This window comes from Trachinotus anak, unplaced genomic scaffold (genome assembly GCF_046630095.1).
Source record: "Trachinotus anak isolate AG129_WGS33_773 ecotype Australia unplaced genomic scaffold, CSIRO_AGI_Tana_v1 ptg000008l, whole genome shotgun sequence".
Lineage (NCBI taxonomy): Eukaryota > Metazoa > Chordata > Actinopteri > Carangiformes > Carangidae > Trachinotus > Trachinotus anak.
In genome coordinates, this window is record NW_027273859.1 from 6882967 (window position 1) to 6907983 (window position 25017).

Genomic DNA, 25017 nt, shown 5'->3' on the forward strand with positions numbered 1-25017 from the left:
TATCCCAAGTCAGACATCTGGAAAATATCTAAGCTAGTGAAATGCCTGTATAGGGGCAGCCACAGTCCAACTGTGTAGGCATGTCAGGGAGACTGGAGAACAGCAGGGAGCCAGAAGGATGGGGTGAGAGATGTAGCGAGCATAGCACCATGTTGAAAGAAATCAGTACAACCTGGGGAGAGAGAGCTGGTACATTATGTACCACCACTTAGCTTTCATGCTGTTATTTCTGTAGTATTTATTGCCTCTGGCACTGGGTTCTTAAGGATGCTGAGTTAACTGAGCAGCTAGATGCTAAACACTCACGTTAACTTATGAGTAATAATAAATCTCAATCTTGATTTTCCGTATGAGCAAATAAACAGTAGAAGAAATGAATGTACCTGAGCGAAGTACTACTGAGGCTTCATAGTTTGAACCTATATTTATGAAATGTAATAAGCTACAAACATATTCAATGTTTATGGAGCATTATTGTCTAAGCTGTTAAATGGATTAGGAAGCTATGGGCCTGTAAAGCATATTAGGCAGACTAAACAACCTTCACACACATAGTACAACACTGAAGAGAATCAAAAAAGTACAGAGCACAGAGGATCATAATTTACACCGTTTAGGCAGCAAATATGGCTGGTCTGAAATTGATGTTATGGAGGTCATGCACATCAACTTAATGAGGCCCTCACTGAAAAAGTTGTTTTGGATAAAATTGTCACTTGTATGATGCATCCAATTCTATCACTTAACTAAACCTGGAGAACGGGTGGCACCTGAAGGGATGATGGTGATCATCTGGTGAGCACATGTCCTCAAACATGTCTTCGTGCTCAACAGGCACAAATGGCATGTCTTCCCGAACTGAATATGTCACATAGATGAATAGTGAAATGTAACATAACAGGTCCATTCCATTTTATCTTTTATGCCTTGTGTGAAGTCTTACCACGATACACGGATGACTTAGATTAATCTACACAATTTCAACACCGCCAAGACTTCTCACTGAACCATCCTAAAAAGAGTCCTAACCAAGCTCAATAATGCTGATTTTCAGACTGCGTTAGAATCAAGAGAGCAAAATATTCCTGCACCGAGATATATACATATACATATATATATATATATATATATATATATATGCAAATATGTCCAATAAAGGTAAAAAGGTTCTGTTGTAGCTTGGATATCAGACCTTCTACTGTGTCAAATGACTGCCCCAGAGGGGGTGTGGGGTGTAGGTGGGGTCTATCTTTTGAAATGACTGATGTCTGGGCGATGCAAGGTGTCAAGGGGAACTTTGGTAAATGGCAGCATGTGGCAAGGTCGCCTCTCCATTTGTCTGCCAGTGGGCTGGCGAAGGGCCACTGCATAGCCGGGCTATAGCTCTGTGACTGCCTGACAACCTCCTGCTGCCCCACAAGCAATGGGGGCCTTCCATCTTGTGTCACTGTGGGGATGTCTAGGACTGGTGTGGTGCAGAGTAAAGTGCCCTCCCCTCCCTTTCAGTGCCTCTCTACACCTCCCGTGAGCATCCATCACAGCGTTCCCCAGTGGGGCGTGGGTAACGGATCGACTTTCCTCCGGAGCGCTAATCAATCCGACTCTCGCTGCCTCTCCCTGGGAACATTTATGGCCTGCCATAAAGCAGGCCTTTGGGGCATTACGGCACCCAGTAATCCTGCTAAGTGAGCAATATTTCCCATCTCTGGGGCTGCAGTTAGACGGGCTTGGGCCATAAATAGCAGAGTTAATCTGTGGCCATGACTTCTCGGCCAACCCTCAGTAGTCACAACCCCACCGGGGCCAGGTGGGAGCCACCCGGCGGCCAAGGTAAAACAACTTGTGAGACAAAACGATGAGATGCCTTCTCTAGTGAAAGCGCTGGATTGCCTCCTCTCACTTTTTACCCTCTTTGTAGTCTGCTCTGGTACAAAGAGTCACAGAGGGAGCAAGCATCTATCATGGAAGATACAGGGCCCAGTAGGACCTGATACACCACTGTAGTTCCCTCTATTAGCCAGCTAGTTCATAAAGTATCTGTGAAGAAAACAGTTTGTCATTGTGCACCTCAAACCCCATTCATTATAGAGCCCAGAGTTCGCAAGCAGCTACCAGCAGCACAATGGATTCAAATAAAGCAGAGAACAGAAAAGCTGGAATAGAAAAGAGTAAGAGGAAATGGCATAATCATGTTGATCAACTAACCCTATTTCTACAGCTGGATTTGAACATACAGTTATAATAATTTTATGAGATGTAAAGTGAAAGCCAATGACCAAAAACCAAACATGAATGTTAAAAATAAGCCACAAAAGGAAAACACAAAAGCCAAGAATCCAGCTGTATTCTTTCAGACTTCCTGCCAAGGTCAGTGAGTTCTCCTCAAAGGGGAGCCACTTCCCCATTTTATGCCCAGCTGAGTTAAAACGGATATGTCGATGTGCTTCAGAACATCTTAAAACAGGCCGTTTTCTCTCAGGGCACCAGTGGGAGTGCCGTATAGTAAAACATAGAAGATAGAAGGCAAAGCTAGCCTTAGGTTGAGTGTTGCCAGAGGGCTACAGCAACCACCTCCCCTTCACCAATAAGTGCTGCTGCTAGGGTTGATCCCGTCTTATTTTATTTTATTCCACCCATCATGCATCAAAACGTCTCCCTGAGGTACTTCGGCTTTGAGCAGAGGCCTCTGTCTCTTTTTAGCTGGAAGGCCAAGTCTCTCCATCACTCCACGGGTGCAGGAGTCAAGGTCTTCAACCCTCGGCCCTCAGCAGCCCTGCTCTGCTCAGCCAACCCCCCAGGCTGCCTGCTTGTCAGTCAGGAGAGCTTGCTGACTTTTTTAGTCTTTGGTTCAGGTCAGAAACCCGACATTGTTTTCCCATTCAGAGCTAGGCAGAAACATGACAGGTGTCCATGGAAACAACATTTGTGCAGATGTTTCCAGTTCTTTGAAGATTTCAGAGGATGGTTTTAACAAGTAAGGTCAGTTTTCACTGTGCTGCCATACCTCTTAGGCAGAAAAGGAAGGATGGCAGAATGATTTAATCACATAGAGCACAAACGATGGATATTGCTGCAAAAATATTTCTATTTATCAGATTTAACATAAAGCTCAAGGAATGCTATTATGTATTAACCATATAAAAAGATGGATTAGTGAATGTTGATCTAGACAAGACAGTTCAGCAGAAAAGGCAAGAGTGAAATATATAACATGCATGTAATTCAATACATTACATATGACTGTGGCTGAAATCAATATGTGTAAAGACCTGAGGCAACTTCATCCTTCAGAGAAACATGATATGGAAATAATCATCCCTCACATTTTTGACTGGAGTTTTTAATACTTCAGTTCAAACAGTGAACATATGTTTTGAATACTGGCCAATTAATCAAACCCTCCAAAGAATTTGAGACTGCCTTTCACTTTCAAGACCATCTTTCATCACCTGTTCTTTTTCCAGAAAACTCAACTCCTTTCTTGTCAAACTGTGATCCTGCAGAGTGAGAGGCATAGACTCTGAAAGCCTCTGACATGTTCTTTGATTCCTCCATTTGCTGCTCTTCATCTTATCTTCTCATGTTATATTTATAGTAGCAACTAGCATGGAGCTGTTTGTGGTTAACCTCTACTGATGAATCTTGTCAAGTGTATTGTTCTTCTCTCTCCCGCCCTCCTCTTTGAAGCAGTCTATGGAGGCCTCCTCTCTATTTGAGCCCTGGGCTCCATCCAAGAGGGCTGTTTCAGAGCGCTGTGCAGCACAGCTCAAGCTCAGTGAATTTCTAGGGTGGTGATGGGGCCCTGATTGATCCTGGAGTCCCACAAGTCACTGCTGTTGTTGCTGCTGAATGTCCTGGCCAAGCCTGAGTAATGCTCTGGGGCTCCCAAATCATTTCCACTTGCAGCAAGAATGAACCCCAGCTACAATTGGATTCGTATGGTCTGGACGGCTGACAAGAATTCCTCTCCTCTCCTACATGTATGGTAGCTCCCCCGTCAGGCAGAGGACTCTCCTGCTCTTTGTATTTATGACCAATAAAACCTCAATAAGTGATGTAATCAAAGACCATGGATACAGGGACTGCACTGTTGCTGGAACAGAAGATTGGACTGTTCCCCTGAAGAGATGTTATCACTGTGAGGCTCAGTAACCATGAACCTGTGATCCACTCCTACCCCGTGTGCAGGGATTTCAACTCCCTTACAGCTAAAAGAGGAATAAGGAGCATTAACTTTGTACAAGGGGACTACGCCACAGAGGGGAAATTGGAAAGGAGTAGAAGAAAGAGGGATGATATTCTTAGCACTGACAGTGCTGCTGCACTCATAAAACCTTTGCTTTATCTCTCCCAACAATCAGTCTAATTATGTTCATTGGAGGAGTCCAATTAATCCTCCATTGTCAGCCGGTGGCTAAGTGTTTCTCTACCCCTCACACTGCCACACACAGACACAGTGGAATCTACAATTAACACTACCCAAATTTATTTAGCACCACTTGCCTCCGCTTCTGACTCCCTCCAATTACGCCTAATCAATTCCACCAGGAGGTGACGGGGGAGCGGGGCACAGGGGAGGTCACTGTCATTTGCTGCGACAAACCCCTCTGCGCCACCCAAAGGCCAGACATGTCAGCGAGGTTGTCATGTGGCAAGACATGCAAGCGATCCTTGCTGCATAGCTAACTAATATCCCAGCTGCCCCTGCCTGTGGCGCCTCCTCTTACTCCATTGTTAGTGTTAATTGAAAAACATGTAATACAGACTAAAGGTGGCAGCACTTGGTTTTCAATGGTCTCTGGACAAACATGCCAAGACCCGGCCTGGTCTGGCCACTTGCCTTGTCTCCTTGCTGGCAATTAAATGCCCACAGAACAACTGAAGTAAAATGATGGCAATTGGTCACCACCACCCGACTGATATAACCAGTCCTTTCAATTCTATGAAATGTTCTAAGTCCATAGTGGATACAAGGAGAGGCTTCACATAAACAAGTACAGACAACAGTAACAAATTAGTGTACAAGTTTTTCAGTGAAAACTAGAATTACTGCCTTGATGTGGTATGCCACTGCCAACTGTCAAGTTGCAGTTTTCATCCAGACTCGCATAATATATGGAGTGAAGACTGAATTTAATAAAAGGTATTTTGTGCAGTTGCAGAACATTATGATATCACAAGGAAATTGACCTTTGACCTTTTGGATATGAAACATAATCACTTCATCATTTTATCCTATTATATATTGTGTAAAATTCTTGTCATAATTAGCATATGAAAAAAAAAAACAATTGTTGAAAAGGTGGACTGCATCTGACTGTGAAGATGTTCTTGTTGTGCTCACCTCATGTACATCCTTTGTGGTACATCTGTGACATGTGCTTTTGCATGTTTGCAGCATGTGGAATAACATATACAGCAGCTTTATGCTCTTTTCTCATGTGTTGTATGTATGCATACAGGCATGTGCACACGCATAAGCACATTTCTGCAGTATAGCAATCTATGAATTCCATGTGACCACTCATGCTAACATTTTTTCACATTGTGTGTGTAAGTTTGCATGTATCAGCTGCCCGAGGCTTACAGGCAGGTTAGCCTCCCTCAAGCTAGCATTTTGTCCCAGTGCTGTCAAACCAAAGCCCCACAGTGGGCAGAGACACTGGGAAGGCAAGCCCACTGACTGGAATAACCATGTTACAAACCCACTGTAAAACACCACTAATATTTAATGCCTTTCTGTCAGGTCTGAAGGGCACAGGCACATGGGGGAACTGTGCAGCCAAGTGTGAGTTCTTCTCCAAGGCTTGCTGCATCTGACTGAGAGCGGAGATAAAAATCTGAACTCTGTGTGTGCGTGTATGTGTGTGTGTGTATGTGTGGGTGTGTGGGTGTGTGCATCTACCTGACAAATAAAAAACAACAATTTTGATTTCCCTGATATGCAAACCTCACTACCTGGACTTTTTAGCTCAGCATTAATATTTTCACTGAGCCATGTTTGCCATGCTTCTGCAGGCACACCGCAATGCTTTCTCACCATAGAACAGCCGGTGGCAAGTCCCTCACTAATCCACGGGGTGTATCAGGTGATGGAGGCATCACCAGGCCTGATAACATCACTATGTCTCTGGCAGGATCAGGTTGGAGAGGCACCTAGTGGGTGAGGTCAGGCTAATGGCAGTGGATATCAGATCATGGCCTGTCACAGAATAAATCCTGGGTTAGTGTAATCCTCCGATAATAGACACATTTAGAAGCAAGGACGCTGGTGAAACTGTCAACATGCCAGCCATTGTGAGTGTAATGAAAATCAATGTCAGGGGTGACATGCAGTGTGTGTATGCAGCATTTGTGTTTATTTGTGTATGTGAGATAGATATTTACAATGTATAGCTGTGTGTGCACCCATATCTACATGTATGTGTGTATCTGCATTTGTGAAAGCATGTAGGTCTGTGTGTGTGTGCTTCATGTGTAAGTGAGTCATATTAAGGATTTTTGAGCATGTGTGTTGATGAGAGCTGGGAGGTGGGAGGACTGCTACTAAGAATAGCATTCTCCTCTTGACCCAAGTGCCTGGCTGTGGTAATTCTCCAGTGTGGCGTATTACTTTCATACCAACAGCAGTTTAAGTACAGAGCCCCCTGCACTGGCGCAGTCCAAACACAGCATCTTGGGATGCCTTCCACTTAAAACAAGCAGTGGGAGCGCATTAACATTTCAAGGTATTATTTCAAACGTCGGGAAAATTGCTGCTGAATATTTAATGCACGCCAGTACCAGTTGAATGTATCCCTCTGTGGCTGCGGCAGTGGCGGAGGTTGGGGTTGGCGGTTTGGGGGATGCTGTTGAAGATGAGACCTGTGGGAGCTGACCTGAGCATTCGAAACAAGACTGGTGTGTACAGTGCTGCTCTAAATCGGCTTCAGAGGGGACCCCACTTTGAAGAGCAATTATACTACTACTACCGGCTCATTAATTAAACTGAGAGCAACCAGGCTAATTCAGCTTTGTGACCCTGCAGAACATGCTCAAAGCTCACTGCACCACATAGATATTATCCTATCAGTACTGCAATGATGCACCACCAATTAGTGATGTTGTTACGTCTAAGGCTCAGTGTCAACAGCTCAAGTCTGGCCTTTACCTTCAATCACGTGCCGCATCTTGCAATTACACCCTGATGTTACCCACTGTTTGAGGAAAGACTCTTTTGTGTCTTATTCTGACTCATTTGGTTGTGAAAGGAGGTCTACCAAATGTAAGTTTAATTTCAAAATGAATAACACCTGCTCCCACACACATTAGATAATAACAATATTTCTACACAAACTGGAAATTATCATTACCTTTGAAACGCTAAATATTGAAACTGCTAGTAATAAGTTGTACAATAATTATTGTGTCCCTCTACTAAGTGAACCTGAGACTTCGGACTGAACATACTGGGTGCTTCACACCCATATTATCCTGATAGTTCAACCTTTTGCGCCAGCTCCTCCCCTCAGGGCTCAGGGGACGAACCCTGACCATCTTTCCCCAACCACAAGAACCACACCCCATCTGGATCCAGCTCCTCAGGGACTGCTAGGGGGCGTGTCATCTCCCAGTCTGACACCCCCCCGCCTCAGGGTGTACATGCTCTATTGTGCAAAAGCAATCATCCTTAACCCCCCCACCACCACCTCAGCTCTTTTTGTTTTGCAAATGGCCTCTCTCACATCATTTTACATACACACTCCAACCACTGAGCTCTGGGGACCATCCAGGAAGTAATTGTGGCTTTTGTGCGTGTGGTCCCCCCCCCTCTTCCTCAAAGGAGCCGCGCCCCCTTGTCAGCTGTCATCATATAACTGCCTGCAGACCCAGGGGCCTAATGACAGGATCTATAGTACATGAAAACACAATTATAGCCCTTGGTTCAATTGCTACTGTGTGAATGGCCTTTAAAAGAGGAAGAAAGGAACCAAACACATGCTGCCCGCTCGAAGGCATATAAGTCTGAACAATAACCCCTAAATCACAACCCCTTAAAACGCACAGAGCCTCGTTTTGAGTCTGAACATTTTAAATACAGCCTGTTTAAGAGCCTCTCCATACATTGGTGTTATGATAATTGTAGGACGTGCTTGATGCAAGGAGATTTTTGACTGATATGGATACATTTGACCTTGTATAGCAGTGCTGCTTTCTGTTTTAATGAGCTAATATGAGCAATGGTGCTGGCATATACAACCCACCCATGAGCCTCTGTGTTCCAGCAGCATTTCATTATCTCTGGCGATGCTGTTTTCATGGCAATATTTTGAAGCCACATTAAGCATCCATTACACGACGCTGCAGGAAACATGTTGATGGAACCTGTAAAAGATCCACCACCCGGGCTCAATATTGCAAACCCATCATGCTTTACATTAGACAGTCAAAATGGCAGAAAAGGAGAAGAGAGGCCTCCCACTATCTTTTTCAAATGGGAACAGTGACCCCCAATGGACGATGTGATGCAGTCTGGCAAAGGGTTAACACAGCATCTAGCATCACCACCTAGTAATGTGGGTGGGTGCAATGACTCTCTAATGCAGCAGGGGTCAGTGTTGTATCGTGGCACAACTGAGCACAGTGAGAAAGAAAAGGAAAGCTGTGGCTGCAAAGATCACATCTGTCTCATCTGACATCACTAATCCTATTTAATCCGTTTGAGTTAATGTCCAGCTTTGCACGCTCAGGGCTATGAAAACAGGGGCAAGGGCCCCGGCAGATCCCATTAATGTAGTGACCCTAATGGGCTAAAGTGGTAAAGATGACACTTAAATGTTCTGACGCCGCCAAGTGGACAAGCACTTCATCACAGCCACACAAGGAGACATACACATATAACATACACATAAGCCCACATGCCTAGATACAAAGACGTACATATGTGTTTGCATCATGTACACATGTGAGAACACACAAACCCAGAACAAGAACACAGAGAGCTACAACAGGAGCATGTAAATGAGATGCACTACACACTGGAACACACATGCGAAAACACATTCTGCAAGCCAAGTAATGATTAAATGGAATCCAATTAAATAGGTGCTAATTGAAGCGCTAATTAACTAAAACAAATTGATACAACTGTGACAAGGAGAGAATGAAGCATTTGTAAAGACAGTGGATAACAATACGAGTGAAGCATGCAGGATCGCATCAGGATACGTCTGGCCTCTCTATTGTCTTACCCCCTCTCAGGCCTGTCAAAACACACAGGCCTCCAAACAAAAGACCTCTCACAACTACAGGAGGCTTCTCTTTTCAGTGAAGGCTCCGGACTGCCACCCACTTCCATTCTCCTTAACAAACACAAGATCCCTACGTCCTTAAAGCGCCCAATGTAACAAAGCACTGCGCACCAGACAGCTGCCAGCGGTAACCAGGAAACCTTACCCCTGACAGAGCTGAGTTACAGTCCATCTTCTAGGGTTTAACCAGTGTGTGATTTTGAAGGCCGATACCATCATTTAATATATATGGATTCCCCACATTTTAATTTTTTCCAGGCAGGTTTTGATAATCTGTGAAACAGCAGAGACACTAATGACGCATTAAACTCACACAGATAAAATTTGTGACCCACTACATCTATTTAATGCTTGGATGAAACACTGGGACAGACTGTTATTTCCATTTTAGTAAATATCCCATTATACCAGAGACTCAACATACTTCATGAAAGCTTTTACATCTGCAGACACTTGCTGCCCTTTTGGTGTTTCCAGGACAGATTACTCTGGTACACAGATTCAACAAGAAAAAAAGCATCATACACAGAAAGTTTATCAAAAAAATATACCACTGACAAATGATGCCATGTGAAGTACCACTCTGCGTAAATGGCAAGCAATATTTTATAAAACACCACAGCACCAGAGATCAAGAGCTACAAGCAAACAAGCTCAGATCTAGCATATTCAACTTTAAAATGAGAAAATTAAAATGCTATCGCATTCGATTTTCAATACAAAGTCATATCAATTTCCTTTTGACAAGAAGAAACATTCATCATCACAGGTGGATGACACTTTTATCTAGATTCACTAAAAGGCCAATATCAGCTGACTTCTTCATATCGGTTTGAAGCGACATGAAAAGCAGCGCCATCTGAGAATCTGGGCTGAGCGACCTCATTTCTAGCACTTTGTTCTCTGTTTCCTTGAACTGTGGTGTTCAGTGTCTGTTAAGGGCTGTTCAGGTTCAAAGTGGCAGTGTGCTTCCTGTGACACCCCCAGTAAGAAGACTTGTTAAAAGTAATTTTGAGGCAGGTGCACAAACTGCACTTCACACACACAGAGCTGCTCTCATATGTTACAGACTGCAATCTTCTTTCTTGTTTACAACATCTGTACAAGACCTTTGTAATAAGCCTGTTTGATACAAGCATTTCACAATAAATCAGACCTCACCTGACTTGCAGCTCAAACTATGATACTTTGTAGAAAGCTTTTGCAGGAGGAATATGACCCCAGACAGCCAAGATTTCCAGAAGCACAGATTTCTGAACTGCTCCCTAAACATCACTGTAATATAAACCACAATGATACTGTAAATCATAAAGCACAAGGTGTAATAAAGTGGCTCTCCCTGCTGTCTGCTCTAGTTAAACATCTACCAGGGGCAATATATCTGTTGCTATAGCTACAGATTCTCCAGTAGATGCATAACTAGAAGATGATGTAGCCTGGGAGGTCCCACTTTAATAAATTACATAAAAAAAGAAAGTAATCACAGCTAGCCAGCTAGCATAGCGCAGAGAAATAATGTCCTGACAAATTTCTTCTGGCTAACACCTGCCTCCTGAGTCCAAAACCTAATGACTTCACTGAAAAAACTTTAACATCGCTCTAAAATAATGCTCTTACCCTGTACAGCAATATCAGATAGCACACAGTATATCCAGGAGGAGTTTCTCTTTGCCTGTGTTACCTAGTCGAATCCCAGCATGCAATAGCCTCAGCTCCAACAGAGCATGACTTTAGATCCCTGCTAATTTAATGTTCCCAGGCCTAATTGTCCCCAGAGTGGTTGCTCTGAAGTAGCCCTGCTGTATCTCAATGACAATGGCTTGTTAAAAGTGATGGGATGTGTGCGTGTGTGTGTATGTGTGTGCGCGCGTGCATGTGCGTGTATGTGTGCGTGTGTGTGTAGACCTACATTACAGCAACCCGACCAAGCACCTTACATGGCCTGACATTAATCACTGTGCACTGTCCCATGCAATATTCACCTGGCTAAGCACAGTGGGCACAGAGGTTGTCTGGGTCTGGCCGGTCTATGTCATTCTCTTCCCTTTATTTCCAGTTCTATTTCTGTCTCTCTCTGTCTTCCTCCTGATCTCTCCCTCTGCTTGTCTAAGGGGCTGGGAGACTTTGGCTGTAGCTGTGGTGAATCTGGAGGGAGGGGAGGGGGGGGGATCCTGAGAGGCCTAAATATTTCGGGAGGTTGCACTTTAACTTACTGACAAAGTCATTTTACGGTGGTTTTAATTGGAATGTGGTTTGTTGAGATTACACCTAAGGATTACATTTATCAATCACATTTACAAGCTAGCCCTTTCCACAATCTGCCATCTTTGAGTTTAGCGACTCTCAAAATCCATCCATCTGGGGCCATTTGTGACTGGGACCCAGTTCAACTCCAAGCTATCCCCAGGGACTAGAGCAGTGGTCACAAAATCCATGTAAGCCCTCCCCCACCTCCATTTCAACACCGATGGGACTGTTCCCTCATCTTTTCCCAGCCTTCCCTTGGCATCCTGGGCAAAATCAACACCACCAGTCCCAGTGGAAACCCATGGGGACGATTTTGGCTACTCACACTAAATCCACTGTGGTCAGGCCGTCTGCTGAGCAAAAATAGATGGCATTTAGGAAACTTGAACACACACACAGAGAAAGGTAGGCGCTCCCACACACTTCTTCATATCTATAACTTCTTCATCAGAAATCTATTTACCAATTCTTATTATCCTGTTATCTATGGGAACTCTTTATGTTGGATTTACTCTACTGTATCACTCAAGTGGCTCAAAGACCACCCATCAAGTCTCAAGTTTTTAACCGAGTCCACAACTAGATTGCCAGCACAGCTATTTACACTTTCAAATATTCAACCATTTGAGCAACTGACTGGATTTACAGCACCTTTCATCTAAAATGTCCTTGTTTGTAAGCCAAACATCAATTATTAGAGCAGTGTTATTACTATAACATTCATTATAGCGACATATCACCTCTTCATTAAACAGCCTCTGTCTGATCTCTCTTCTAATTAGCTGGCTTCACTATTCTGTACTAGGAAATGTGAGTTTCTTATTTACTCATGTCATTCCCATGCTGCTATGGTATATGCTGTACTGGAGATTCATCAAATGTTCTTGTAACTCCTCAGTCTGCTATTGAAGTTAATGAAGTCATAAATTACTAATTTTAAACATTCCTAATTTGTAGTTTTAAATTTAAAAAGATTAAATCCAAAACAAGATGTCTTTCATTTAAGAAGTGCCCTTTCACTTGACTCATAATTCACACTGACATGCTTCAACCACATTAGAAAAATAACCATGTTGTGAATATGGTCTGGATAAGGTTACTGGTTCAAATGCCCAGCACAGCTGTGTAGGCTTGTAGGGAAAGTAATACTCTTACTTTAATTACCCACTGCTGTTGTGCTTCCTTGCAGGAAGGCACTGAAGTGGTTTAAGAGATATGTAATTGTATACTGGAAAAAGCATAATCTATAATGAAAGATTAAATGTTGAAATTATGAGGTACAGAGCAATTAACAATTTCAGCAGTCTACATCAATATATAACATAGCTTGATGCTTGTGTAGTCCACTTTGCTTTTTTATAGTGTTTACTATAATATGCTGCACAATATAACCTCTGTTGTAAAACACTGGAAACACAGAGTTTCAATTCAAGAAAGATCATTTTGAAATAAATAAAGATATATGATCATATTCCTTCTGAAATCTGGGATTCTTACCCAGAGGAACTAAGATTTACAAGGAATTTCTGACCGGTAATCAATTCATCAAAGTGTGTCAATGTGTTATCATACATTATATTATTTTCTAAACAATCTGTTGCCTAATTTTTGGAATGAAATTAAATATTGTCATTTATCTCTCTCTTACACAGACGTGTGAATGTGTTCCTCTGTTAACTTGTCCTCAATGTGGTAAAGACAATTATCTGACATTTGATTTTGCATCATGTGCATGTTCATGCTACAAGCAGCTAACTAAATGATCTGTCAAGGTCTATTACAAGTCACGCTTCTCCACTCATCTCTGTCTCTCTACTCTGCACACATGAATGCACACACTCTTGCATATGATGTGCCTGCAGACACCTCTGCAGCGTACCTCATTATACACTCATCTAATAATGCTCTTTGTTAAATTGCAGTGTTAACCTGAGTAACAGGAGTAAAGGCCTTTTCTATCACGTTACCACTTACAAGCTTTCCAACCCCATAATTACATCAAGGATTTCACATTTTAAGGCTGATCTCATTACAAGGGCAACAGTAGATAGTGTTTCAGTTCCTTGATCAACCACAACATTATAAGCTGATAATAGCAAATCGAGCAAAATGTGTAAGCCTCAGGAGAATAAATGGAACAAACATTTCTTTATGAGGTGGAGGAAAAAGCCAGGTGTAAAGCAAATTTCAGTGAAGGTAAAAGAAAAATCTTCATTATAATATCTTCATTATATTGATGCTGAAGTTGGTCTAAAATATCCAGTATGACTTCTCTTTTAAAGGTTTTCTGTCTGTTTTTACTTGAAATAAGTCAACAGTACTAAATTGCAGCTCAGAGACCTGCCCAGGTGGAGGGGATCAACCTTTATCTCCAGTTTAACTGGGCTAGAACCAGGGTTAGCCAGGGAGGGTAAAGACGGATGACAAATTCAAGGAAAAACCAACATAAAATGTCTCTGTAATTTGTGGGGCCACCATGTGCACCCAGAACAGCTTCAGTACTCCTTGGTATTGATTCTATGAGTCGCTGAACTCTACTGGAGGGATGAGCACCAGTCTTCTAAAAGATATTCCCTCATTTTGTGCTTTGACGATGGTGGTGGAGGCCCGTGCCAAAATCTCCCATATATCTGTTAAATCGAGTTGAGATGTGGTGATTGTGAAGGCCACAGCATATAATTCACATCATTTTTATCCTCATCAGACCATTCAGTGACCCATCGTGGCCTGTGGATGGGAACATTATCATCCTGGAGACCACTCCCATCAGGATAGAAATCTTTCATCATAAGATGAAAGTGAACTGTATTAATGTGCAGTGAGGCCTCACTCTTAGGGGACAAGTTGAGCCAAACCAGCAAAATGTCCCCCACAACATTACAGAGCCACCAGATCTCCTCACTGTAGCGCTCAAGCATTCAGGCCTTTACTGTTCTCTCAGTGTACTCCACACATGCACTCGCATACTTGTTGAGAATATGGTGACGGATGACTCATCTGGCTATACCATTTGTAATTGTCAACCGACTGTTCTTGCTGACACAATCTGATCACGTCCTGCATTGACATCCTCAGTGCCCTGAGGAAGAGTCACTCCTCTGTTGTTCCTTGCATATCACACTACACCACATAACCCTTTTTACTGATGTCTTTCCCATGGATCTAAATGCAGATGTCACCATTCCTACTGAAACACTGACCAGCTGAAGCTCCTGCTGCAACAATGAACCCTCTTTCAAAGTCACTTAGATCTTTTCCTCTTGATACAACATCAGATTCAACTGGGCCTGCTCAGCATTTTTATACAGGACACAGTGCATATTTGTTATGTTTTTCCAGTCATTTATTCAGGTTTTTCCTTTTTGTCACCCATATGTATTGTTTTCTGGGTGTCTCCTGAGCAAAGCTGCTACCACTCAAGGTCGCTGCTCCCTAGATAACGACCAGTCCACTGTTATCAGTCATCCTGATCGCCCGGCTGTTACCACCGCCCCATTGCTGATAGGCAGCGTTGCTCTTGTGTCTATCGCAGCTCTCAGGCTGCCCCTGAACTATGCTCCAGTGCACTGTTAATGCCTCGGCTAATCTGATCTGTCTCCGGCTGGCTTACTGCTTATAAACACACCTAGATATGAAGCCGGGGAAGTAATCCCAAAGCAGCTACAGTATGACAGAGGCATGCAGGACACTGGCTTTATGTCCACAGGCTGGTCTGATAGTGAGGGATTCACCTGATGGTGGAGGAGGGGTGGTGGTAATAGAGTAGACTGTCCAGACGTGTTTTCCTATATGACATTGTTAGTGGGGTGTGTGTGCAGCACTGCACTAATGGACAGGGAAGGTGATGTGTATATGTGGCTATCAGTGTGTTGCTTGAGAAAGTCAGCATTATGTGTTATTCATGACCCCCATTTGAAGCACACTGAAGGTCAAAGCCATGTTGCTGGGGATCCTGTCAGCCTTTCTTTTCTGATATCTCACAGCAGAGAATGACAGTTAAAAACAACAGTGTAGGTTAGACTGGTGTGTTGTTTTGTGTTTATTCACCCTTCACAAAATCATAATAAGGCAATGACCTACAATGTTAATGCCAACAGTGTGATATTTTTCTGATTTTCTTGTTTTGATCATATTTTCCACTAACTGTGTGTGTGCGTGTTCTGTTGATTTTCAACTGGCTGAGTAAAACAGCTGACTTACTGTTTTGGCTGGTGCCATGAACAGCAGACAGGGTTAGCTGATAATGAATGAACCTTTCAAGGACAACTAACCCATTTCAAAGAATTGCATTTACATGAATTTCAGTGGTGAGTTTCTTGATCCTGACTCTTGCCAAAAATAAAAATCAAATGAAACCATTTCATTCCTGGCACATGCAAATAAGTGGTTCAAGTAGTTGGCCGCAATTCAAACAATTTCAGTACTAGCCTTGAATAGCATCTTCAAACAACATATGTGACTGCTGCAAAATTGGTTCCTCACCAGAAAATAGTCCTTAGACCTTGGTCTGCAGATACACAGTGTCACACAAACATATATATATATATATATACACACACACACGCAATTCAAGACTAGGTCCTGATGTCAGCTTGTAAATACACTGTTAACATTCTGGTTAGTTTTCAAATTGTATGTGTACACACACCTACACACACACTGCACCCCTGTGAAGGACTCTGCTCTGACACTGCAGCTCCTGTCCTCTGGCAAGCTTCTGGCATCCCAGGGTGTCATGAGGGGAGCAACACATCACCTCTCCTGCAGATCATAGTGGGTGACATACACTAGGGAAAACTGCTCTGACGGGCGAGACAGCAAAGCTGAGAGAAATATGGACAGAGAAAACTGGGCTGGACACTTAGAGGGAGGGGCAGCCTGAAGGAAAAGTAGAAAATGCTCCAAGTGCACTTGTGCAGGGAGCATCCTGACAGTACACATCAGTATATTCTATAAGTATAATCTTTCATAATGTATAAGTAATTATTCCTAACATTTCATGATGATTCCCTGAAACAGTTTTCAAAGCTTGTAAATAAGCCTCACATGTATTTCATATCAGACTGGGGAGAAAATCACAGTCTTATATAAACACCTGCTTTAAAGCCCAGATGGCTGCTCTGTTCAGCCATTTTCCCACAGCAGACAAAAGACTTTATGTGTGCACATCCGTCTGCTAACATCTGTTTTGTTGCATGAAAGGATCTACAGTAAGCCTTCATTGATGTATGTAAGAGTACATTAACAGTACTATGTGTTCATGGTATTGTTAAGATAACTTGCCAGTAAGGAAGTGAATACTGAACAAATATACGACTGTGATAGAGTCGGTTGATGCTGTTGCCAACAACATTTTCTACAGCAGATAAAATCCACAAAGGGCTCCTCATCGAAGCCCATCTGGAAGTGGACGTGTTTGATATGCATGGGATCTATCTATCCATCCATCTATTAGGGACACTTAGAGTGAATTCATCACAGGGGGTGAGGGTAAATAAGAATAGATCTATTGACCTCGTCCTAGCTCTTACTCCAAGCACTTGCTCTTGCATAGTCACTTCAGAATTATTACAAAATAAAGTGAAGCTTCAGAGTTAAACGTTTACAGCTGCAGTGATCATTGTAAGCTGTTTTGGAAAACATGGTAACCATTCCTTGAACATTGCTGATACAATCTCAAACTAACCAAAATAAACAGTTTGTCAAGAGCAGTGAGTGAGCAAATAAACGACCCAGCGTCAACAGTGGATCAATGAATACCCCATCCCCCATAACACAATAACCTGAGGAATGCGTCTGTATTTGTAAGAATAAATGGGAGTGAAAACAATCAAATTGTTCATAGACTCCCACAAAAGACTTGTATGAGGCAGGTTGGTGCATAGGCTCAGTAAGCAGTAAGCAGATGTTGGTTCGGTCATGTAGTAATGTTCCTTTGCTTGCCACACAAATACCTGTTTGGGAGCAAGTTATGATTCATATTATGGAAGCAAAAACAACTGTACTTATAACTAAAGCACATGCTTATTTAAAGGTACAGATTAACTGCTTCATAATTCATAGTGTTATCTATAATTAATTAGTTAAGCAACATGATCATGTCATGAGCCTCATTCGTCAGCACTGTGAGGAATAGGGTAGTGTTGTTTCACAGCATAGCTGTTAGTTCTCAAAGCAATAATACAATATAGCTGGGCATAGAGAGTTGTAGTTATATATTAAAGGTATGCTTTAGTTGGATGCAGAGAACTAGAGCCAGGGCAGGTTGAAAGATATTTTAACTGCTTGATCCCAGACAGTGAGAAAGTCAAACAATGCTTCAGACAAACACCAAGATTAAAGCAAGCAACTGATAAAAGAAAAAGGGAACGGAAGTTAAGTAAAAGCAACAGGGAACCACCAGGGCAAAGGAAGCCAGCAGTACTTTATCGATCCGTCCAGCTGGGAAGGAAGATGTCTCCAGTTATCTATGGATCACAAGATTGAGGTGTTTTTTAGCTGACTACATGGGGTCAATGTGCCTCAACCAGTCTAAAATGTTCCTCTAAGATACTGCAAGGTGCTGAAGAAACATCCACTGCAATGGTTTATTGCCTGAGACAATAAAGCTGCTGTCACATAAAGACCACATATCTGCACGTTTGTAGAGTTTACAGCACACAGCTTGTTAGTGTTGTGTTCATCTCATGACTGTGGCAATGTGTTGTGGACTGTTGCTGAAATATACTCAACACTACAAGCTAAAGGCAAGTACATCTGTAGATGTACCACATACACATTATTTCAAACTGGACTAAGGGCACTTAAAACATGACAGATAAATAGATATGATATGAAGCCACTTCAATATGCAGTAATATCGCTTAGAAAGCAAAATACATCTTATCCATGACTGACGATCAAGACTTTGACTCTTTCGTATAATGCGTACCAGGGCAGTGAAAAAATCATGAAAATAAAAAATGTTTCAGTTTCACTTTTCCAGTGGGTTTTGAGCTGCTTTCATAAACTCTCTACTATCTTAATCTCCAAGGGAGCATGTGCAGTAAATCTTCAGAGGAAGTTACAGTAAAATATGAAATTCAGCTCAGCTGAAGTTGTAAGGTTTTCACATGACAGCAGCAGTTTGCTGATATCATGGATTTATTATCTGGACTAGAATGTAGATCTGTTTGAGTAATTGCAGCCTATTGCATTTACACTGTGGATAAGAGCATCAGCTAAATACATAATGTCCAACTGTCTCTTAGCAAACTAAATATCACAGCCAAACTCATTTTCAGCCATGTTAACTTCCTGAGGAAATCTTATCTAAGAGAGATATTTTTGTCTGTGGAGGAGGCCTCCAGGCCACATAGCCTCATTATTTAGTTTGGCTTCCTGACTACATTTCCCCTCTTATCCTCAACAGCACTACGGTGGATCCTGGCCTCGAACAGGAGCATAAAAACATCCGCCCATTTAAACAAACTGTTAACACATAGATGGGCTATCTCACTGAGACAGACTCGGAGTCTGTAGGCTTAGCAGTGTGCTTGAAGCTGAGCATATTGGCAGTCCTCTATCTGCATAAACAAACAGAAAGTCACTTCTGCAGTCATGAAGGAAAACAAGGATAGAATGGCAGGGTAAAACCACCTGAAGGCAGCATACCAACAATCTGTTCATGAAACACAAACACTTTTGGGGGTACCATCAGGGCTCATTGGCGTACACAAGTCACATACAGTACATTTGTAAATACACAAGTATAAGTGATCCAGTTGGTATCAGCAAGACTGCATGATCACAGTTGGCCGGTAGTCTACAGCGGCAGTCAATAGGATTATGGGAAACACACTGGCTTTCACTTTAAACTGAAGTGAATAAATAAATACATAAACAGAGTGCTGCAACAACTGGTGCCAACTATCAGTAAGGTGAAGCCCTTAAAAAGCCACTACATGAAGCTCCTTTTAACAGCAGAGAGAGACAGGACGCTAGTGTCCAGAGTTACAATCTGAGAAATATCATTACTAACTACAAAACGCCCTATTGACAAAACCTCAGACAAATAACAATTCTACAGTCACACTGTGCTCTTGTGGCAATGACCTGGACTTCCATAAAAGACAATGGGAGCTCTGTCAAAAGCTTCTATTTGACAAACAAAGAAAGCCATGTAAATGTTAAAAAAACATGCCATACACCATTTTCAAAATGACAGTGGAAATAAAAAGTCAATTTTAGACAGCTCTAAATGGGCCAAAACTCCACATGACAGCCTTTAGCAGATGGATTTGAAGAAAATGATTTTCTCCAGTGCTGAACACTGAGATGTGGTATGATGGTGCACAGATAAAGGGGACTCAAGTGTGTCACGTGAAGTGAAACTATTTCTTCAGCACTGTGGTACAAAGTCCCCAATGACACAACAGTAGGTAAAGTCACACCTGACAAGAGCGTAAGACACTGTTCATACCATTCACCTTATTCTGAAAATTCCCCATACATCTTGTTTCTGCTTTACAGTGAATGTGAGGCAGATGTCAAAGGGGTAGGTTAAGGGGTAGTATTTACAAGGAAAGAAGAGTTGTGTAAATATTAAGTCTGACCAAGCATAACAAAGAACGTGGATTCAGATGCTACCTAAGTCTCCTCTGCCTTCATGGCAAAAGCCAGCAAAGCCGAAATCTCTTTCATTTGTCAAAAGCACAAACTAATGGTCTATGCAACATACATGTAACTTTGCTGAACTACTGCTTAACTGGTTATTTACTGACTATAAATTGAAAAAAGAAAGCTGCACTAACCATTTTGTTCTTCTTGGAGTACGTCTTCTTCAGCAGCCTCTCATTCATCCTCTCCTGCTCCCGCTGGGCATGATGAAGGAAACCGTTCTCCAGGGGATCCACCACGGGCTGGACATTCTCCTCTTCTTCCTCCACCTCCTCGTCTTCCTTCTTCTGCCGCTTTGCCACCTTTTTCTCCTTCCACCGCTCCTTCTTCTCCTGTGTCTTTACAACTCCAGTCTTCTTCTGCAGGAAGAAGTAGAGAGCTTATTAGAAATCTAGACGTTAACAAATTAAAAAGTGTCTGCATGGATAGATGCATTCAAATCACACATACTGTGGAGCTGTGGATGCACACATAACAAAACACTGCTACTGTAGTCCTTGATGATATGCATCTCATTTATAAAAGTTACTAATCAAGCCAGTTTTAGTGAATGCTGTATAAGTGCTAGCCTTTTTACAAGGCCCATATTACTTTCCTTAGGAACTCAACATTTGCACTGCAATGACAGAGCTTCTAATCAATGTCACACTGACAAGGGAGATTTACTGCTTTTGGTGTCTCAAGGATTTTCTTTAAGACCTTGAAACAATTGTACACCAGGTGATGACAAGTCTATGAAATACGACACTTAATGCCGCCTTTGAACAGCAACAAAGCAGACAGATATCTAGATGGATAGACAGAGTGGCAGGAGATGAATGTGTAAAAGAATGAAGTGAGGGTGTGCCACAGCTGGCAGACAGTCAAGCGCACAGTGCCCCCTTTCAATGCTGGGTTATACAAAGCGAGCAAACACTCGAGCAAAGAGCGGCGACGCTAGCTCGCTCTCTCTAAAAATCTTTAATCCTGTCAACAGCAGAACAATGCCTTACTAGAGCTCATAATCACTTTATGGCTCAGATATAATGAGCTTATGATGTGAAGTGCTGCTTTAACACACACTGGAGAAAATACAGTTGCTCTACACTTACACTATGACCAAGCAATTTCCTTTAACTAATCATTCTTTTAGGTTACAGCCTATACAGAATTGGTGTTTGTTTATGTGAAACCAAACACCATTTGCAACTGGCTGGTATCTCACTCAGTGGTTTTCCTTTGCCCCATCCCCAAGCTGACCACTGTTGCACAGGAAGACATAAGTGGCACTGTGCTGTGTATGGCCTCATATTAGTTGTGATTGGGGTTTGCTTCATCTTAGCTTTAATTGACCAGTCTCTGACTTGTAAATGCAATTCCACATGCCAGTTATAATAATGATCCAGAAACCTTTTTCTAAAAGCTGTATGCAATGTATCCAATATGATGCTATTTAATGGCAGCACCACGTGCCTGAAAAAGCAAATAAATACTGACGCCTAACTTCAGCCAAAGTGTCCTTTAATGTAGGGAAGTACTATATAAATGCATTCTTTACCTTTCTATAGAGCTTTTGTGTCGATATATAGTAATCTTTGAAAACATGACACAAACTCTTTAATTATTCAGTCAGTGTTTAAATTACAGGCATTATTTTTCTATGCAGAGAGTGAAGATGTTCAGTCTAGCTTTTTACTGCGCTCCAACTTCAGTCAGTTTCAATGCACAACCAATGACATGTCACACTCTGTGTGTCAGAGTTCCCACAACACTACTACATTACTTTAACGTCATTGAATGTCAGTGAGATTTGGCATACTAGGTATATGACTTTTGATTTACTTAAGGTTTAACATTGTGTTTCTCTTGTTACTTTTCTGGTCAGTGTTTTGTTAGTTCAACATGACTGGCAGCCACCATCTTGAGTTATCCACTGACGAGAAAACTTGACAGAGGTCAAATTGAGCTCTAGCTGCACTGGCAGTGTGGGCAAAGTTAAGGCCAACATGATCTGGTGAAGAAAGAAACACACACACACACACACACACACACACACACACTGACACACAGGCACATCTACCAGCCAGTGGAAACCACTGCTGCCTGCCTGCTTGTGTGTCAAGTGATTGAATCGTATCCTCCTCCTGGGCTTCTGCTGCCTCTTATTTCCAGATCTCATCAGGCCCGAGTGGAGCTTGTGACACACTGCTGCCTGGTAAAGCCTGTCGTTGGATATCACTGTGTGTCTGAATGGCAGAGGACGACATGCCGCTGCTTGAAGCTGCATGGAGTTCAAGGCTGAGGGCTGCTAGTTCACGTTCCAACATCTGTTCACAGCCAGCAGCGCTCGGCCTGACCGCAGTTAGCTCAGCACTCCATATGAATAGTCAAATTATTGGCTCCGAGGGTGGGAGGTTAGCAGATGTCTAACGCATTAACCCCATAACTGCTAATGAATGACACCTTCTGTGACAAAAGGAGTTCACGTGTCAGGCACTGAAAAAGAAATTGCCCTGAAAAGGAGGAAGGTTTCCATGACAAAAGCAAAATTTAACTTAAGATTTATTGTAGAGGGAGGGAGAGGGCAAAGATCTTAAAACCACCCACACAAACACCTTTATTATGATGTTCTAGTCCATGAGTCTTGGCATAAATTATTTGGTGCTAGACATAGCTACACTGAACATTTCTGGGGGGGGGTTTTCTTACCTGCTGGTACAATTCCCAGCCTCCCAGGAGAAGCGGTTTGGAAACACATGAAGTGTTTCTGTGTGTGAGATTTTCTTCTCACCACTTGAGACGAAAAAATTAGCTTTACACTTTTTAAGACTAAGGATAACACTCGCTGACTATAGGAAGACTGATTGTTTTCATTGTGAGAAAACAGTTACTTCCATTCTGTGCCACAGTGCACTTAAGACAACAGACCGGAACAGAATATAGATGTACTTTGCTTTATGTAAGTGGGCTAATTCTAAAGAGTAAAACATTTAGAGTTAAAAGTTGAATGTAAGAACTGCAATGCTTTGTGTAATAGTATCTCGGACAATTTATGGTCATTTTATCGAGCTCAGAGCAGCGTCAATATTGTTGTGACAACAATGAATGTATCAGTCTATCCTTATTTCACCATTTACCCCAGGACAGAGGAATGTGAAAGTAACACTGCTGACAGGTTGACACCTCTCTGACAGACAGATTTAATGTCATCACACTGGCATCACACAGCTCAGAGCAGCTCTTCTCACCTCACAGGGCAACACATTCATTTCTCATGAAGGAACTAGACAATATTAACAGCCCACTTGCCATGCAAGTCATTACCTAGAGAACCCACTTTAAAAAGCTGTTACAAAGACAAAGCAGCTACAGTCTGTCACCAGGGAATGCTGAGAACACAATCAGGTGTTTTCCTCCTTATAGGCAATACTGCCGCTCCAGTAAGACTGGATCCATCAATAATCATCAAGTCAGACATATGGATTGCAATTTTCAATTTCCCTTAGATTCTCCTTACTTATTAACAGAAACATGCTGTTGCGAACAAACCAGCGATAAGTGGTGGGATCAATTAAGTATCAACTTGCATCAATATGGAGCCTTATTAGCATTCTGGAGGGTGCCCCTGGGGTTATGATCTGTCTCATTCAACCAAGGTAGAAAACACAGATACACAAGTACCACAAAGATAAATGGACAGTTTGACACACACAGCTTTAATTGTACTTACAGTGCAAACTAACGTCTTTGCATACAGCAATCAAAGAAGATTAGCATTATCTAAAGTAAAGGTGACACATATGGTAACCCAGAAGTGGTTTGAGAAGAACAAAATCTTATAAAAACATGAAAATCTTTGGCTGCCATTTATTTCTAATGACTCACGATTCACAGAGCTACACTAACAACTAGGTTCTTTTGTTTGTATATTATCAATTATAGACTGGATATTAGCAACTAAAGCTAAGGTATTGGTATGCAGACATGATAGAGCCACCCAACACTGACAATCATTCTGGTGCCAAACCTCACAGAATGAGTAACAGCACCAATATGCTGTTGTAGTTTTTCACTCATCAAATCAATGGAAATGCCAGACTCTTAAAGGGTCAGTTTTTATATGTCTTTGTGGTTCAGCTGGGCAAGACATGTAATAACTGCAGTATCTTGGTTTCAAAATTGGTGTAAAACCATATTTGCTTATGAAATGTGGCGTCTCTGGGTCATCTCAGTATCTCAGCTGGCCAAGTTCAACATCCAGTCAAACAAGTACAACAACCTCAAATCCATTTGAATCATGTGACCTTTCATGTATGTCACCACTCTCTCATCCTCTCTCCCTCTAAACTAAACTGAACTCTAGACTGTAGAATAAAGTACAACAGTTGGGGGTAAATATGTAAAAATAAGCTGTTGAAACCCACATTTGAGACTCACAGTACGTGCAGCAGCAGGTTGTGGTGGAGCCTCCAGGGTGGCATGGGGAGGAGCTGCCAGTCACCAAAGTCAAATAACCACGACCGTCTCTGCCACACATTACTCTCTCAAGCTCCATTCAACATCAGCATGACCTTTCTTTGCACCGCCAGTATTACACTGTTTGAACTTGAAATTTGAATGTGTTATGTGGGCTAAGGCATTCACATGGCATTACCTCTAAAAAGCTTTGATATGGGCCAACTGGGTTGATGGGCTTTGTTAAACACCTTTTACTCCTCTCTCATGTTTTAGTGAATTAAATTGTTCACTGAATATCCAAAATACCCTCAGTTGTTTTTTAAAATAGAAAAATAACAGCTAGTGACCTTATTTCAGGACAATATCTAAACTAAGACAAGAACAT

The 25017-nt window shown here is 42.2% G+C and overlaps 1 protein-coding gene across 11 annotated transcripts in view; it reads right to left on the reverse strand.

The window, feature by feature from the left end:
- Window positions 1-25017, reverse strand: part of fbrsl1 (fibrosin-like 1) — a 286998-nt gene that overhangs the window by 174252 nt on the left and 87729 nt on the right. For all 11 annotated transcript variants that reach the window (XM_071482137.1, XM_071482141.1, XM_071482145.1 and 8 more), the window contains one exon: window positions 20330-20554. In XM_071482137.1, coding sequence (XP_071338238.1) covers window positions 20330-20554 — 225 coding nt within the window. The remainder of the gene's footprint in view (window positions 1-20329; window positions 20555-25017) is intronic.